The sequence below is a fragment of the Sciurus carolinensis genome, chromosome 7, assembly GCF_902686445.1.
Source record: "Sciurus carolinensis chromosome 7, mSciCar1.2, whole genome shotgun sequence".
NCBI lineage: Eukaryota > Metazoa > Chordata > Mammalia > Rodentia > Sciuridae > Sciurus > Sciurus carolinensis.
In genome coordinates, this window is record NC_062219.1 from 131,938,861 (window position 1) to 131,955,344 (window position 16,484).

General features: G+C 34.7%; 1 protein-coding gene across 5 annotated transcripts in view; it reads right to left on the reverse strand.

Moving 5' to 3' along the window:
- Exoc2 (exocyst complex component 2) overlaps window positions 1-16,484 on the reverse strand; it is a 205,587-nt gene that overhangs the window by 157,528 nt on the left and 31,575 nt on the right. For 4 of the 5 annotated variants that reach the window (XM_047557921.1, XM_047557923.1, XM_047557924.1 and 1 more), the window contains one exon: window positions 1,705-1,868. In XM_047557921.1, the coding sequence (XP_047413877.1) occupies window positions 1,705-1,822 (118 nt within the window). In that variant the 5' untranslated portion in view covers window positions 1,823-1,868. The remainder of the gene's footprint in view (window positions 1-1,704; window positions 1,869-16,484) is intronic. The other variant, XM_047557922.1, reaches the window with a different exon arrangement.

Here is a 16,484-nt window from a genome sequence, read left to right on the forward strand (position 1 = left end):
TAATAAGTGCCAGAGCATAAATAAAAACACAAATAGCATCTTTATTTTTTTAAAAATGGTCATTCCTGATATAAGTTCCCTGCCAGAGAACTATCCCATTATTAAAACTAAGGAAGGCAGCAGATTTCAGATATCCTATACACATGAAGTCTCAAAAACCACTCAAATGAGCAAACATAAATGGTAGGCATGAAGAATGAGGTGGCACAAAACTATCCCTAAAGTAACAGCTTATTCACCGGCTCATAAATGTTTTCAAGGTTCCTCTGATTTAATATCTGAATTGTTGTTTTACTCCAAAGATTAATAATCAGCAAAGAATTTAAACATGAATTCCAATAGATTATTTTCAATGTTATGAAATTAAAAATGATGACAAGATCTTTAAGTTTCATTCTTAAGCATATTTTTGCTAACCTAAAGAAAATTAAAAAGTCTGCTTCATGAACTAAATTAAAATAGCATTTAAAAAAACAAAGCAACTTGTAGAATTCCAAGTAAAGTATTTTTATAATGTTTTACTTGGCTAGTGTAGAAATCATCTGAGTTAAAAACACTTAAATTATTTAGCAGGTTAAGTTTGCCTTTTTAAAAAAATGATTTCTTGGCAATACATGAAGCAGGTTGAAAGCTCAACTAGCAAGGTTTATAAAAGTAATACACACTTGATCAAATAAGAATAGCATTGCCAGAAGCTAAAGCAAGATTAAAATTTACATAGGCTAGTAACTATCATGTTTTGGTCTTCACCAAGAGTGCCAGTTAAAATTTTAGACATAACCTCCTTCTATGTGGTATATTTCCATACATTCTGGGGATTTTTTTCTACTTGAGTAAAGAAATATCTGGATTGAGTTATGTTAAAAAATAAATAAAGTCATGGGATTAGACAATCTTTGTTAAGAAAAAACTGAAGTAATCTTTAATAAAGAATCAAAATCTATCACTAGAGAAAACAATATAAATGAGATGTATTTAAATAACACTAGCAAAAGGAATTAGCTGGAAGTATAAAACTCAGTTATTATTTTACAGTGCTGAGCTCTGATTAACTTTCTTTTTAAAGGGTTTTCCAGATGACCAAAAACCAGTCCATTAACAAGAAGTTACAATGCAGAAAAGTTAAGTTCCAACTCAATCTCCAGTACTTTATCAGTAGGTCCCTGTTCGGTTAAAAACTTAGTCCAGAGAATGCTTGAGTCTAGAATAATTTTATGTGGCAAGTCAGTATATATATTCAGTAGTAAATAGTGGGGTGCTTTCGTTCCTCATTCTGAATGCATCTCTATACCCTCATCTGAAATTCATAGATAATAAATGTTAACTGACCATAAATCATATTTAAAATTTGCTCTCTACCCTGACTATCCCTGATACCCATTTGTATTTTTATAAAACCATAGTTTGGTTCTATCCTTTAGCAATCTAAGCACAAGAGATGGAAGTTGAAGCAACAAGCAAAATCTCAGCTGTGGAAAACTTTTTTCAAGGACTTGAAAGCCAATACAGTTAAGCTTTGATAAAATAATGATTTTCATAGAAAAATCAGAAAACCAAATATTCTTTAATTTTTATTTAGATTGCTCTACAGAGATCAAATGATGTTTTCTTGTCACCTTCACTATTTTAAAATAACATATCCTGCTTTAATAGCACAACATAAAAATTGATCTACCATATATAGCATGGAATCCTTGCCCTTACCTATAAGGTCAGTGGGGCCAGTCCCCAGGTTTTCTCCTCTGATGGTGACCTTTGTCCATGGTATTCCTTCATTTGGAGAGATGCCTGTCACCAGAGGGGGCTGTCGAGATCGAGACATTATGCTTTGTATAACTAATTGGTGACCCAGTTACAGAAGTAATCTGCTAAAAGAAAAAATGATTGTGTCAACTGAAATAAGCATAGACTAAAAATGTAAGAATGCTAGACAGTCAGTACTTACATATAAAAAGCAGTCTAAAAACATGTAGTTCTGAATTTTTTAGCTATCATTAAGTCTATCAGCTCATATCTAATGAACATTAATGTTCCTAAGGACTCTAATTAATACACCAAGATATGTAACAGAAAATTAAGTCCTTAGTTCTAAGCATTTTAAATATAATGGCAGACAGAACCTAAATGTCACTATGTAGTTCTATACCCCTGAATTTCAAATATATATCGTAGGAATTGTTCATGTTCTACTTTCCATTCTCAAAGTTGTTTAAGGAAGATATTCTGATTAATTATAGTCATAAAAATTAAAATACATTTATACTACCGTAAGTGTATTGAATTTAACTTTATTTTGTATTATATGCAGTACAGCAACACTTTTTTAATGTGCTCAAATTCGTATATTGACATTTTTACAAAACAGATAGTGTAGATGTATAGGCAGAAGCATATATTTGCTAAATACAGTCAGAGTTGGTAAAAATGCAGTTTGTAGGGTCAAATACTCTATTCCAATACTGATACTTCTTCAATTTACTAATTCTGTTCTAATTGTGAGCAAAAAGAAGCAAACAACTGAACCCATTTCATAAAAATATTGTAAAGATTAGGTAGAATAATCACTGAGAACTCCCTTGTTATGTTTATTATGATAGGCTATGAAGTCAGACATTCTTGCCCTTGCCTTCATCCTGCACAAACAGGCAGAGGATCAGAAGTTTAGTCTTGAAGAAAACAAGTAAGACAACCAGGGCTGAGGGACCACTAGCACGAGGAGTGGGTGTAGGGTGGCACAAGCTAATAAAAGGACTTAAGTATGAGTTTGTGCAGCAAACTGGAGGACTCCTCAGGACACAGCACTACCATCAGGTATGTGAGCGCTCTACATGCAGTTGTACCCTGTTTAGAGAACAGAGTCCTAATTTTAAAAAAGACCCAAAGATCCTAACATGTAAGAAAGGATCTCTTGCCCTCGTACCTCTTAAGGGAAAAGCCCCTTATGGGAAAACTCTGCCCACACACACACTAAATAAAATCAGTTATCAACAATCACATTCTAAAATATGGAAGGACAACCAAAGGCAAGATAGAGATTCAAGATATACACTTAAGGTAGAGATGGAAGACAGAAAAACAAGAACAAGATCTAGAACTGTCATCCCTACCTGCCAAGAATTCATTATGTTGAAATCCTAACTCCCCCTTATATCTCAGAATATGACTATATTTACAGAGAGGTCCTTAAAGAGGTAATAAAGGTAAAAAGTGGTCATCAGGGTGGATAACAATCAAATCTGACTGGTGTCTTTATAAGAAAATGGAACTAACACACAGATACACACAGAGTGAGGACACAGGGAGAAGATGGTCATCTAGAAGTCATAGAAACAGGCCTCAGGAATCACAACCCTGAACATTCCTTGATATTGAATTTCTAACTTTCAGAAATGTGAGAGAATACATTTATTTAAGCTAGCTCTAGCTAGCCTATGGTCCATTGGTATGACAGTCCTAGTGAAACTAATGCAGCAGGTAACAGGGAAAAAAACTACAGAAGTATTGCAGAATTTGATCAAAAATTAATTAATGTCTGGTGACAGAGAAATTTTTGATATCATGAAGAGGAAACAATATAGAACTAACAGCTCTTTAAACTATAGGAACTGACCATTTGTTTAACCAAAGTTGTAATAAGGCCACAATCAGCAGATGTGTGTTTGGGAACAGGAGAGGGTAGTGAAGAGGGAAAGGAAGTGATCAGATTTTATCTACTATAAAGAGAGAGTGATAGCTAATGTCTAAAATTAACTATCAAGAAATGGCAGATTAGACAAAAAATATAGAAATGAGAAGATAAATGTCAGAAGAGAGCTAAATGAGTTTGGGTTATGTTATATAATTAGATATTTGGCCTTTATTCCTGTTTCTAGGAGGGAGACTTTTAAATCCTTGGAATTTTCAAGAAATGGGAACATCTTTGTTATTCATAAGCCCTCAGACCATAGCTGTATTTGACCCAATAAGATTTGACTCTGTCCATGCCAGAATGACCATGTGATTAGAAGGCTGGGACTCTGAGCAAAGTGAAAGCACCCAACTTCCTCTGGAGAAAGGGCTCAGGATAAAGTTCAATCACATAGCCAATAACAATCATGCCAATTTCTTTAGCTCAAATGAAACAACAGCAATTCTTTAGCTCAAATGAAACAACAGCAAAAGAAAGAGGCCCCAGAAAGACATTGTCATTCACCCAATAAACTAAATGAGACAATTCAAGGTTCTCTTGAGTTCTTTCCTTCCCCACAGTAGTTCACCAAATCAAAAAGTCAGAATCAAAAATAAATCATTTGGGGCTGGGGTTGTGGCTCAGTGGTAGAGTGCTCACTTAGCATGTAAGAGGCACTGGGTTCAATCCTCAACACAACATAAAAATAAATAAACCAAATAAAGGTATTGTGTCCATCTACAACTCACAAAAAAATTTTTTAAAAAGCCAACTATTGTTCTAAATTCTATTTTTGTTCCTCCAATTAAGACCTTCATATTTTCCCCTGAATACAGGTCCTGACTTTTAACTGGTTACTCTTCCTTTTATCTCTCTACTGCAATCCATCCTCAGCAAACAGTAGTTAGTTCTCCAAAAAATTATCTTATCAATTTATTCCTCTCTTTAAAAAAAAAAAAAAGAAAAGAAAACCCTTCTATGGTACCCACTGTTCTATTTTTGCCAGTGCCCACAAAATGTTTCCAAAGTCTCTTCTACTTTTCTGACTTCATCCTCAACTACTTCACTCACCACATAAGCCCATTCATACTGATGAATTTGCCAAGTATTCTTATTCATGATTTCATTTGCCCTCTATCCACTAAATGGAAAATCTCTCCAAGTTTGTCAAACCCTTAAACAACATTTTGAGTCAAGCTTAAATGTTATCTTCTCTAACAGAGTCCCTCCTAGACTCCGTCCATTGTACTGCTAAATAATTATAATAGTCACTAGGTTAAATCTGAGATGATGTGTTTGTGTCTTTTTGACAACACAAAATGTTTAATCAATTTGCATTCCCAGTGCCTGTCATAGAGTTCCTGACACAAAATAAGCATGCTGTATGTCAAGAAAGAAGTCAAAATTTTCTAAGCATTTCATGCTATCAAAGGAACACTGGAATTAGAACAGGATAAGGAACAAAAGTAACAAAATAGCATAGAGGATCTCAGGATAAGAGGGGAGAGAGGAAACAGAGAAAAGATTAGGATTGTGATAAAAAGTCATGAGGAGAAACATACAAATACTACAGCATTAAAATGAATAAAATATTCAGGATTAAATTTTACAGAAGAAATATAAATCATTGTTCAAAGAATTAAAGATCTAATAAATGAAAAGGCATGGATAGGAGAACTTAATATTATTATTTTATGTCTCCTGTGGAGAAATGTTTGTTTGATCCTTTGCCAACATCTAAATCAGACATTTCTCCACAGGAGACATAGAAATGGCCAAAAAGCACAGGAAAAGATTCCAATGTAATTAGCAATTGGGGAAATGCAAATCAAAACTACAATAAGATACCACTTCATACCCACACTGTTATGACTATAATCAAAAAGTCTAAGTAATAATGAATTGGTAAGGATATGGAAAAATTGGAAGCTTTATATTGCTGGTGGGAATGTAAAATGTGCAACCACTTTGGAAAACAGTTGGCAGTTCCTTAAAAGGCTAAACACAGAGTTACTATAATCTCATCAATTCTACTCCTAGGTTTATATTCTAGAGGGGAAAAAAATGTATGTCCAAATAAAAACTTGTATTTGAATGTTCTTAGCAGAATTAATAATAGCCAAAAAGCAGAATCAACCCAACAGTCCACTGTTTGACAAAAGGATAAATAAATGTGGAACACTCATACAATGGAATATTATTTGCCATTAAAAAAGGAATGAAATCACTGATACAAGCTACAAAATAGATGAACCTTAAAAAATTATGCAGATTAAAAAAACAGTTGTAAAAGACCACATATTGTATGATTCCACTGACATACAAATATCTGGAATGGCAAATCCATAGAGACAGAAAGATTAGTGGTTGCCAAGGGCAAAAAAAAAGTGGAGGTGGGAAATGGGGAGTAAGTGCTTATGACTATGGGACTTCTTCATGTGGAGATAAAGTTTTAAAATTTATTGTGGTGATAGCTGCACAACTTTGTTGAACTAAAAAGCAATGAACCATACACTTTAAATGAATGAATTTCACGGTATGTGAATAAAGCTGTTTAAAAAAAAAAGGTGGGGGGAGAATTCTCAGAAAAGTTTCAAGATGAATATAAAGGTTACAGTGCTACTCCAGAGAACTTCAAAAGCACTCAACTGAACATTCAATTTTCATCTAAAAGAATACCCAGTCCAATAAGCCAAGGGCAGCTGAAACACAAATCAGAAAACAAAAGTACTAATCTTATGGTTCAGGGAGTTAGGGTAGGGAGTTTGGGGCTAAGAAACTAGCTAGAGAGAAAGAAAGGAAATCCTGGTGAGGAGGAAGCCACAGGAGCAGAAAGAATATTACAGACATCCTTAGCTGACCCTGAACTGCATGTGCACAGGATGAATAAGCAAAGACTCCAAAGAGCACAGTGGAGAGTAACATCTTAAAGTATGAAAGACAGGAGCAGTGATTTCAGCTGCTACCCACCACAAGGAAGATAAAGAGATTAAAATTTGAATCAAATCATGTTAACAATGCCTATGGAAAAAATTAGTCAACACAATTTAGAATAACGGAACAAAATCCAAAATCCCTAAAATGTCTTAGTCACATATTTAGAATAAAAATAAAAATTATCAGACACATGTAAACTGAAAAGAAAGCTGCTTTGTTATGGTCAAGCAAGTGTGATCCTACAAAATATATATTTGGTTTTCATCACAGTTTCTTAAAATACAGATCCTAAAACCCTTGGAATCTCTAGATCCATAAAAGTGCCTTTAGCATGTATGTTAGTGATATGACTGATGGCTTGAAGATAGCTTCAGGATGGGGGCTGGTACCGGAAAGCACAGGCGAAAGTCCCAGCTCCCCAACTTCCAATTCAGGTGGAGGGGCTGAAGGCTAAGTTGACGATCGATGGTCAATAACTTAACCAATTATGCCTATGTAAGGAAGCCTCCATTAAAAAAAAAAAACAAAAGCATGGTGGCTCATCCCAGATATTTGGGTGGCTGTGGCAGGAGGATCACAAGTTCCAGGCCAGTCTGGGCAATTAGCAATACCCTGACTCAAAATAAAATTTTTAAAAAGGGATAGGGATATAGTCCAGTGGTACAGCACTTGCCTAGCATTTCCAAGTTCCAAGGTTCAATCCCCAGTACCAAAAAATTAAAAAAAAATAAAAGGGGATTGGGTTCAGAGAGCTCCTACAGAGCTGAACACATGAAGGTATGAAGGTTCCAGAAGGGTGGTGAGCCTAGAAATGGCATGAAAGTTTCATAGCACTTCTCGTATACCTTGCCTATGTGTCTCTTCCATCTAAGTGTTCATCTATATTCTTTGTAATATCCTTTTATAATAAATTGGAAAATGTTAATGAAGTATGTCTAAGTTCTAGGATACCAATTAACTGATTTAAAGGATAAGGGAACGGCAATTGCTGGTGGATCGGTCACAATCTGGGGAATTGAGATTCACATTTGAAGTAGGATGCACTTGATGTCCCTTAGAGGACTTCTCAGTTGCTGTGTTGGGGGAACCTTCACAAATACCTGCTTTTGGACATATTGTATTGAATCAGTAGCCATGTGACAACAGAGAACTCTTGGCTATTTTTTCTTTCTTAAATAGCAGACGAGGCCAGGCAAAGTGTTGCATGCCTGTAATTCTAGCTACTCAGAGGCTGAGACAGAAGGATCACAAATCCAAAGCCAGTCTTGGCAATTTAGCAAGACCCTGTCTCAAAGTAAAATAAAAAGGGTTGGGGAAGTAGTTCAATGGTAGAACACTTGGCTACCATGTGTGAGATCCTGGGTTTAATCCCCAATGCCACAAAATTTTTAAGAAGTAGATAACAGAGACCCAGATGAGCCAAATACTACTTACTACTCACTTGTCTTAGTAGCCAAGAACTTGCAAGAGTCTATAATCAACATTATTGAGGAAACATATAAACATAATGAATAAACAGTTATTCCAAACAGGAATTGAAATTATAAAAAGAAAATGGAAATTCTATTATAGAAAGATATACTATCTGAAATAAAAATACACTGATTGGGTTGAACTGCAGATAAGAGATACGTAGAGAAACAGTGAATATGAATACAGATCAAAAATACAGTCATAGAAATCAATCTATCAATATATCTATATCTATGGGATATAGTTTTTAAAGCACCAAAGAAGAAACACATGTCAGAAATAAAGGTTTTAAAAGGCATTTTTCAAATAAAAGAAAACCCACTGTGAACAAATCTATATGACAAGAAATACTAAAGGAAGTTCTTCAATCTGAAGGGGAAGTGATACCACATGGCAACTTGGAAGGAGATCTTATAATGATGAAAGGATGAGTTCATCAGAAAGATACAATAATCCAAACTGCCAAAATATGTATCTCACAAAAGAGCTTCAAAAGGCATGAAACAAAAGCTGAGAGGGAACTAGGTACAGTGGTGGAGACTTTTAATCCCAGAGACTCATGAGGCTGATACAGAAGGATATTAATTGCAGGCCAGCTTGGGAAACTTGGCAATATTTCACCCATCAACGAGCAAATACACTTTTTTCTCAGCAGCATATGGATCCTTCTCTAAAACAGACCACATGTTTATGCCACAAAGCAACTCTTAGTAAATACAAAAAAATAGATACTACCTTGTATTCTATCAGATCATAATGGAATGAAATTAGAAATCAACAATAAAATAAAAAACAGAAACTACACCTGGAGACTAAATAATATGCTACTGAATGATGCATGGATAGCAGAGGACATCAGCGAGGAGATGAAAAGTTATTAGAGGTAAAGGAGAATGACAATCTAACGTATCAAAATCTCTGGGACACTATGAAAGCAGTACTAAGAGGAAAATTCATTGCATGAAGTGCATTCAATAAAAGAATAAAAAGTCAACAAATAAATTACCTAACATTACATCTCAAAGCCCTAGAAAAAGAAGAACAGATCAACATCCAAAGTAGTAGAAGACAGGAAATAACTAAAATGAGAGCTGAAATCAATGAAATTGAAACAAAAGAAACAATTTTAAAAACTGCAAAACAAAAAGTTGATTCTTTGAAAAAGTAAACAAAGATGATAAGCCCTTAGCCATATTAATGAAGAGGAGAAAGAAAACTCAAATTACTAAAATTTGTAATGAAAAAGGAAATATCACAATAAGCACCACTGAAATACAAAATAATTGGAAGTTATTTTGAAAATCCATACTCCAACAAAATAAAAATTCTCCAAGATAGCAACAAATTTCTAGAGACATAGGATCCCCCCAAACAGAATCAGGAGGACAGACACAATTTAAACAGATCAATTTCAAGCAAAAGAAATTGAAGAAACCATCAAAAGCCTACCAACCAAGAAAAGTCCAGGACCAGATGGAGTCTCAGCTGAGTTCTATAAGACCTTCAAAGAAGAACTAATACCAATACTCCTCAAAGTATTCCAGGAAATAGAAAAGGAGGGAACCCTTCCAAACCCATTCTATGAAGCCAGTAGCACCCTGATACCAAAAACAGACAAAGACACATCAAGAGGAAAAAAACATCAGACCAATATCCCTGATGAACACAGATGCAAAAATCCTTAACAAAATTCTAGCAAACCATATACAAAAACATATTAAAAAGATAGTGCACCATGATCAAATGGGGTTTGTCCCAGGGATGCAAGGTTGGTTCAACATCCAGAAATCAATAAATGTAATTCATCACATCAATAGAATTAAAGTTAAGAATCATATTATTATTACAATAGATGCAGAAAAAGCATTTGATAAAATACAGCACCCCTTCATACTCAAAACACTAGAAAAAACAGGGATACTAGGAACATACCTCAACATTGTAAAGGTGATCTATGCTAAGCCCATGGCCAACATCATTCTAAATGGAGAAAAACTGAAAATGTTCCCTCTAAAAACTGGATCAAGACAGGGATGCCCTCTTTCACCACTTCTACTCAGCACTGTCCTTGAAACATGAGCCAGAGCAATTAGAAACACCATAGGAATTAAAGGCATACAAACAGGAAAAAAAGAACTCTGTCAACAACATGATTCTATATTTAGAGGATCCAAAAAACTCCACCAGAATACTAATAAATGAATTCAGCAAAGTATCAAGATATACACACATAAATCTAATGCATTTCTCTTCATAAATGATGAATCCTCTGAAAGAGAGATTAAGAAAACTATCACATTCACAATAGCCTCAAAAAAATAAAATACTTGGGAATCAATCTCACAAAAGAGGTGAAAGACCTCTACAATGAGAACTACAGAACACTAAAGAAAGAAATTAAAGAAAACCTTAGAAGATGGAAAGATCTCCCATGTTCTTGGATAGGCAGAACTAATACTGTCAAAATGGCCATACTACCAAAAGCGCTATACAAATTCAATGCAATTCCAATTAAAATCTCAATGACGTACCTCATAGAAATAGAGCAAGCAATCATGGAATTCATTTGAAAGAATAAGAGACCCAGAATAGCTAAAGAAATCCTTAGCAGAAGAGTGAAGCAGGGGGTATAACAATACCAGACCTTCAATTATACTACAGAGCAATAGTAGCAAAAACGGCATGGTATTGGCACCAAAATAGACAGGTAGATCAATGGTACAGAACAGAGGACAGAGACAAACCCACATATTCATCTCAAAATGGATCAAGGACCTCGGAATTATACCAGAGACACTGCACCTAATAGAAGAAAAAGTAGGTCCAAATCTTCATCATGTTGGCTTAAGACCAGACTTCCTTAACATGACTCTCAAAGCACAAGAAATAAAAGCAGGAATCAATAATTGGGGTAGATTCAAACTGAAAAGTTTTTTCTCAGCAAAGGAAACAATCAATAATGTGAAGAGAGAGCCTACAGGGTGGAAGAAAATATTTCCCACATATACTTCAGACAGAGCACTAATCTCCAAAATTTATAAAGAACTTAAAAAACTTTACACCAAAAATACAAATAACCCAATCAATAAATGGGCTAAGGAACTGGGCAGACACTTCACAGAAGAACATATACAAGTGATCAACAAATACAGGAAAAAATGTTCAACATCTTTAGTAATCAGAGAAATGCAAATCAAAACCACCATAAGATTTTATCTCACCCCAATTAGAATGGCTACTATCAAGAATACAAGGAATAATAAGTGTTGGCGAGGATATGGGGGAAAAGGCATACTCATACATTGCTGGTGGAATTGCAAATTTGTGCAGCCACTCTGGAAAGCAGTATGGAGATTCCTCAGAAAACTGGGAACAGACCCACCATTTGACCTAACAGTCCCACTCCTGGTTTTATATCCAAAGGACTTAAAATTAGCATACTGCAGTGATGCAACCACATCAATGTTTATAGCAGCTCAATTCACAATAGCTAGATTGTGGAACCAACCTGAATGCCCTTCAATAGATGAATGGATAAAGAAACTGTGGTATATATGCACAATGGAATATTATATAGTCAAAAAGAACAAAATTATGACATTTGCAGGAAAATGGATGGAGTTGGAGAATATCAAGATAAGTGAAATAAGTCAATCCCCAAAAAAAGAAAGGCCAAATGTTTTCTCTGATAAGTAGATACTAATACATAACAGGGTGGCAAGGTTGGGGGCGGAGGGAAGAAAGGAGGAGCGTTGGATTGTGTAGAGGGAAATGAGGTGAGGGGAGGGAGCACAGAAAGGAAAGATAGTGGTATGAGACAAATAATATTACCCTATGTACATGTATGAATACACGAATGGTGTACAATCTTAGAAATGAAAAGTTGTACCCCATTTGTATAATGAATCAAAATGCATTCTGTAAAAATAAAATTTAAAAAAAATTTTAAAGAAAAGGCTAGGATGTAGCTCAGAGGTAGAGCACTTGGCTTGAATACAAGAGGCCCTAGGTTCAAGCAATCCCCAGTAGCACTTTAAAAAAAAAGAAAAGAAGGCTAATAAGGAAAAAGGGATAAATCCAAAGTAAGAGGTTTTAATACCTTTCAATATGGATTAAATAAGAAACAGTAAGACTATTCCAAAAAATATATGAATGCTATTGATCATCTTTTGACCTACCTACCATCTATGAAATTGCCTTTTAAGAGACTAGAGAACGTTTACCAAAATATACCATAACCTGGACATGAATCACAATATATTCCCAAAGACTACACGCAAATTAAGTGAGCAAAAGCAATACAGCTAAAAAAGTATCTAAGTATTTGCAAATTAAATAATATATTTCTAAATAATGGTCAAAGAAGAACTCAAGAGGAAAATTTAAAAATTATTTTAACTTGAATACCAAAATTTTGAATATCAAAATTTGTGGGACACCAAAAAAAAAAAAAAAAGTGGTTTTAAAACTTCTTTAAAGAAACTAGAAATAAAATCAAAGCAAGTGGATAAGGGACAGCAGTAAAGGGAAGCAGAAAAAGCAGAATAAGTAAAATAATACATAGAGGAAATCGATAAAATAGAAAATAAAAGGAATAGAGAAAAAAATTTAAAGTTAAAAGTTAATCACCAAAAATTAATATAATTGATAAGCTGTTGTAAAACTTTAAAAAACAAGATAATCACCAATGTCAGAATGGAAGCAGGGACAACTATAGATATAAAAGATATTTAAAGAAAAATAAAGGAATATTATGAACAATTTTATACCAATGAATTTCCCAATAATTTTTAGATGAACTTAAAAAATTCCTTGAAGGACAAGTCATCAGAACCAAACAAAATGAAACAGAAAATCTCAGTAACTTCATATTTATTAAACAAACTAAATTCATCATCAAAATTGACTTACAAAGAAAACCATATGGTTTCAGTGATGAATTCCAACCAACATTTAAGAAAGAAATAATTTTAAAAAACCTACATAAATTATTTCAGAAAATGAACCACAGGGTTTTTCCCAGCTATGAAAGGACAGTTTTAACTTTCTGAAATGAATCACTGTAAGTCACCACATTAAAAGCAAAAAGATCATATGCTTATCTAAAGAGAGGTAGAAGACTTTGACAAAACCCAACACCTATTCGTGATTATAAAGACTTCACAGTGGCGAGGGTGCATGCCTATAATCGTGACTGGAGGAAGGTGAGAGACTGAGGCAGGAGGAACAGTAGTTCAAGGCCAGCCTCATCAATTTAGTGAGGTGCTAAGCATCTTAGCGATACCCTGTCTCTAATAAAATACAAAAAGGGGTTCGGGAAGTGGCTCAATGGTTAAGTGCCCCTGAGTTCAATTCCCAGTACTAAAAAAAGAAATCCTCACAGGCGCAGTGGCATACACCTGTAATCCCAACAGTGGGGGCAAGAGGATCACAAGTCGAAAGCCAGCCTCAACAACTTAGTGAGTCCCTAAACAACTTAGTGAGAACCTATCTCAAAATAAAAAATAAAATAAAAAAGGACTGGGGATTTAGCTCAGTGATTGAGCACCTCTGGTTTACACACATAAACAATATACACACATCCCCCCTCAACTACAATTGGATGTGATCTCCTCAATCCAATAAAAATAAGGGTGGAAGGAGACTGAACATGGGAAAATCATACTTAATGGTGAAATACAGAATGCTTTCCTCCCTAGACCCTTAAAAGAAAGGATGCCTCTCCATAAAAAAAAAAAAACTCTTCAAAATTTTTCGAAGTAACACATATCTTCCACCAGCATCTACGCTAGCCCCCGTATACCTCTTAGTAGCATCCCTAGAATTTACTACCCTCATTCAGATATGATTTGTCCTATCACTTCTCCACAAATTTACTGTTCTGTCTAAAATGCATATAAACATCAAGTGTTGGTCATTTCTTTTGACTTCACTGTTCTGTACATGCAAAATTAATAAAACTTGTTATGTTTTCCTCTTGCTAATAAATTACTGTGATTTGTAATTATTATAATTTGGTTAATCCAACCAAAGAGCCCAGTTAAGAACCAAGAGTGGTTGGAAGGTGGGGATAAGTACATCTCTCCTTCCCCTACTATAAACCTACAGATTTGTTTGATAGATGTAGGGGAGTAGTTATTTCCAACTCTACACTGAGAGAAACAAGAAGCAATAATACAACAAGAGTAATGAGTACACCTAACTTTTAATCACTATCATCCGTTAAAAAGAGCCCTGGAGAAATGGCTGACCCCAGGGGTAAGGCAGGACATATAAAAGTTAAGCATGAAATACTGTGTTGCCCCAGTAAGGAAGTACTCAAGGAATAATGAAGACCTGTCAAAAGAGTATAGGAGTCAGATTTTAAGGCCTCCTCCCACTGTTGAAATATGATACAATTTGAGTAAAAAAAAATTAATGGTAGCAATAGATGACAATCTATTAAAGTTTGATAACTATACTTAGTAATATGTACTCTGCTCTTTTCTTAATGTATTTACTTATTTTTGCAGTGCTAGTGATCAATTTGGGGTCTCACCCATGCTGGGCACTTGACACTAAGCCACATCCCCAGTCCTGCTCTGTTCTTAGTGAAGAAGTGATGTTTGTACCTCACTTTTGAGTCTTCAGAAAAAAACTACACAGATAGATCAATGGAGTAAAGCAAATGGGACAAAAAGTAAACAACTGATGGGTGTTTTAGTCAGTTTTTGAGTGGCTGTGACCAAAAAGCAGACAAGAACAATGTAGAGAAGAAAAAGTTTATTTTGGCTTATGGTTTCAGAGGTTCAGTCCTTGGTCTGTCAACTACATGGCTGTGGGTCTGAGTGAGATAGAACTCAGGGAGGAAGGGTGAGGTAGAGGAAAGCAACTCAGAACACGGCAACTATGAAGCAGAAAGCTGAACTCATTAGAGACAAAATATAAACCCCACAGGCTCGCCCCAGTGATCTACTTCTTCCAGCCACACCCTACCTGCATGGGTACTGCCCAGTTAATCCCTATCAGTGGATAAATCCACCAATCAGGTTAAACTTCTTATAATCATTTCACCTCTGAAAATTCTTGCACTGTCTCACATACGAGCTTTTAGGGGATAACTCATGTCTGCACTATAACAATGGGCCTGATTAAAGGGTTTTCAAGGGTTATTACTTATCAATATTAAAGAGTTTACAGGAGTTTACTTTTAATATTCCTAAATGTTTTCTGTAATTCTTAAGTTATATCAAAATAGAAAGTTATCAAAAATAATCCTTTGGTATTCTTTAAATCATGAATATATCATATTAATATTCTACTAATCAACACAGAAGGTCCACTATTAATCAAAAATCATAAGACAATATTTTTACATTTGATAACAAAATGCACAAGTAATCAATAAACCAATTTTAAATAATAGAAATATTAGATGATTTAATAGTTAATCTTACATAAAGTCTTAGAAATAAATATTCCTTTAAGGAGACATGCTATTGTTATTCCTTTAAACATGTTTGTAAATAAAGACAAGAGTGGAATGTATGTTTTGAGTACATGCTTGAGAACTATTATAAATTGATTAATGTGAAATTCAGGATGGTAACAAATTATTAATAAAAATTCAAGAAACTGAAAAGACATATTTGGCCTCAAAGTTCTAGCAACCATTTAAACAAACAGATACTAGGTTACCCAAAAGATACTATAACACTGCAGGGAAATAATAAGGAAAGATTGGATAATTAACCTGATTCAATTTGAATTATACAATTGAGGTCACAGCTTAATAGTGTCAGCAAGATAATTAAATCACAGATTTTCTAAATGTAATAAAACAATGGTCTTTTAAAATATGTCATAATTAAATAAATACATTGAACAGAAGTTTATAATGTTGGATATTGAAAAAGTCAAAACCCAAAATAATGTGACCCAGGGAGAAGGAATGAGGGAGTCACTGTCTTTCCTAGTGACAAGACAGGCCCTGGGGAGGAAATTTCCATCAGGTCTGAAATGACAGTTTCTGAGAAGAGGTCAAAGCATTGATCCCACTCTAAAACTGACCCACATCCTCCATCTGGCCCAGTAAAGATAGCCCAAACTGACATGCTCATTAATTGAGTCACCTCTCAGTGTAACCTATATAAGCCTAACCCCGCTCCCCACCTTATGGCTGGTGGCTCACTTTCCACCAGGAAAATGAGTCCAATCAGAGTTGTCACTCCATTCCCAGATAAAAGCTGTGCTGAGCTGATTCATAGTTTGCATCCAGCCAGGCGCTTTTGCACTAACAAATAAAAAAGTCTGACTTTTCCTGTCATAAACCTCATTTGTTTAATTAAGGCAATATACATAGTCTTTTCATTACACAGTCATTTAATACAATGAGAAAAGAACTAAGGAATAGAGTCAATGAGCCTAC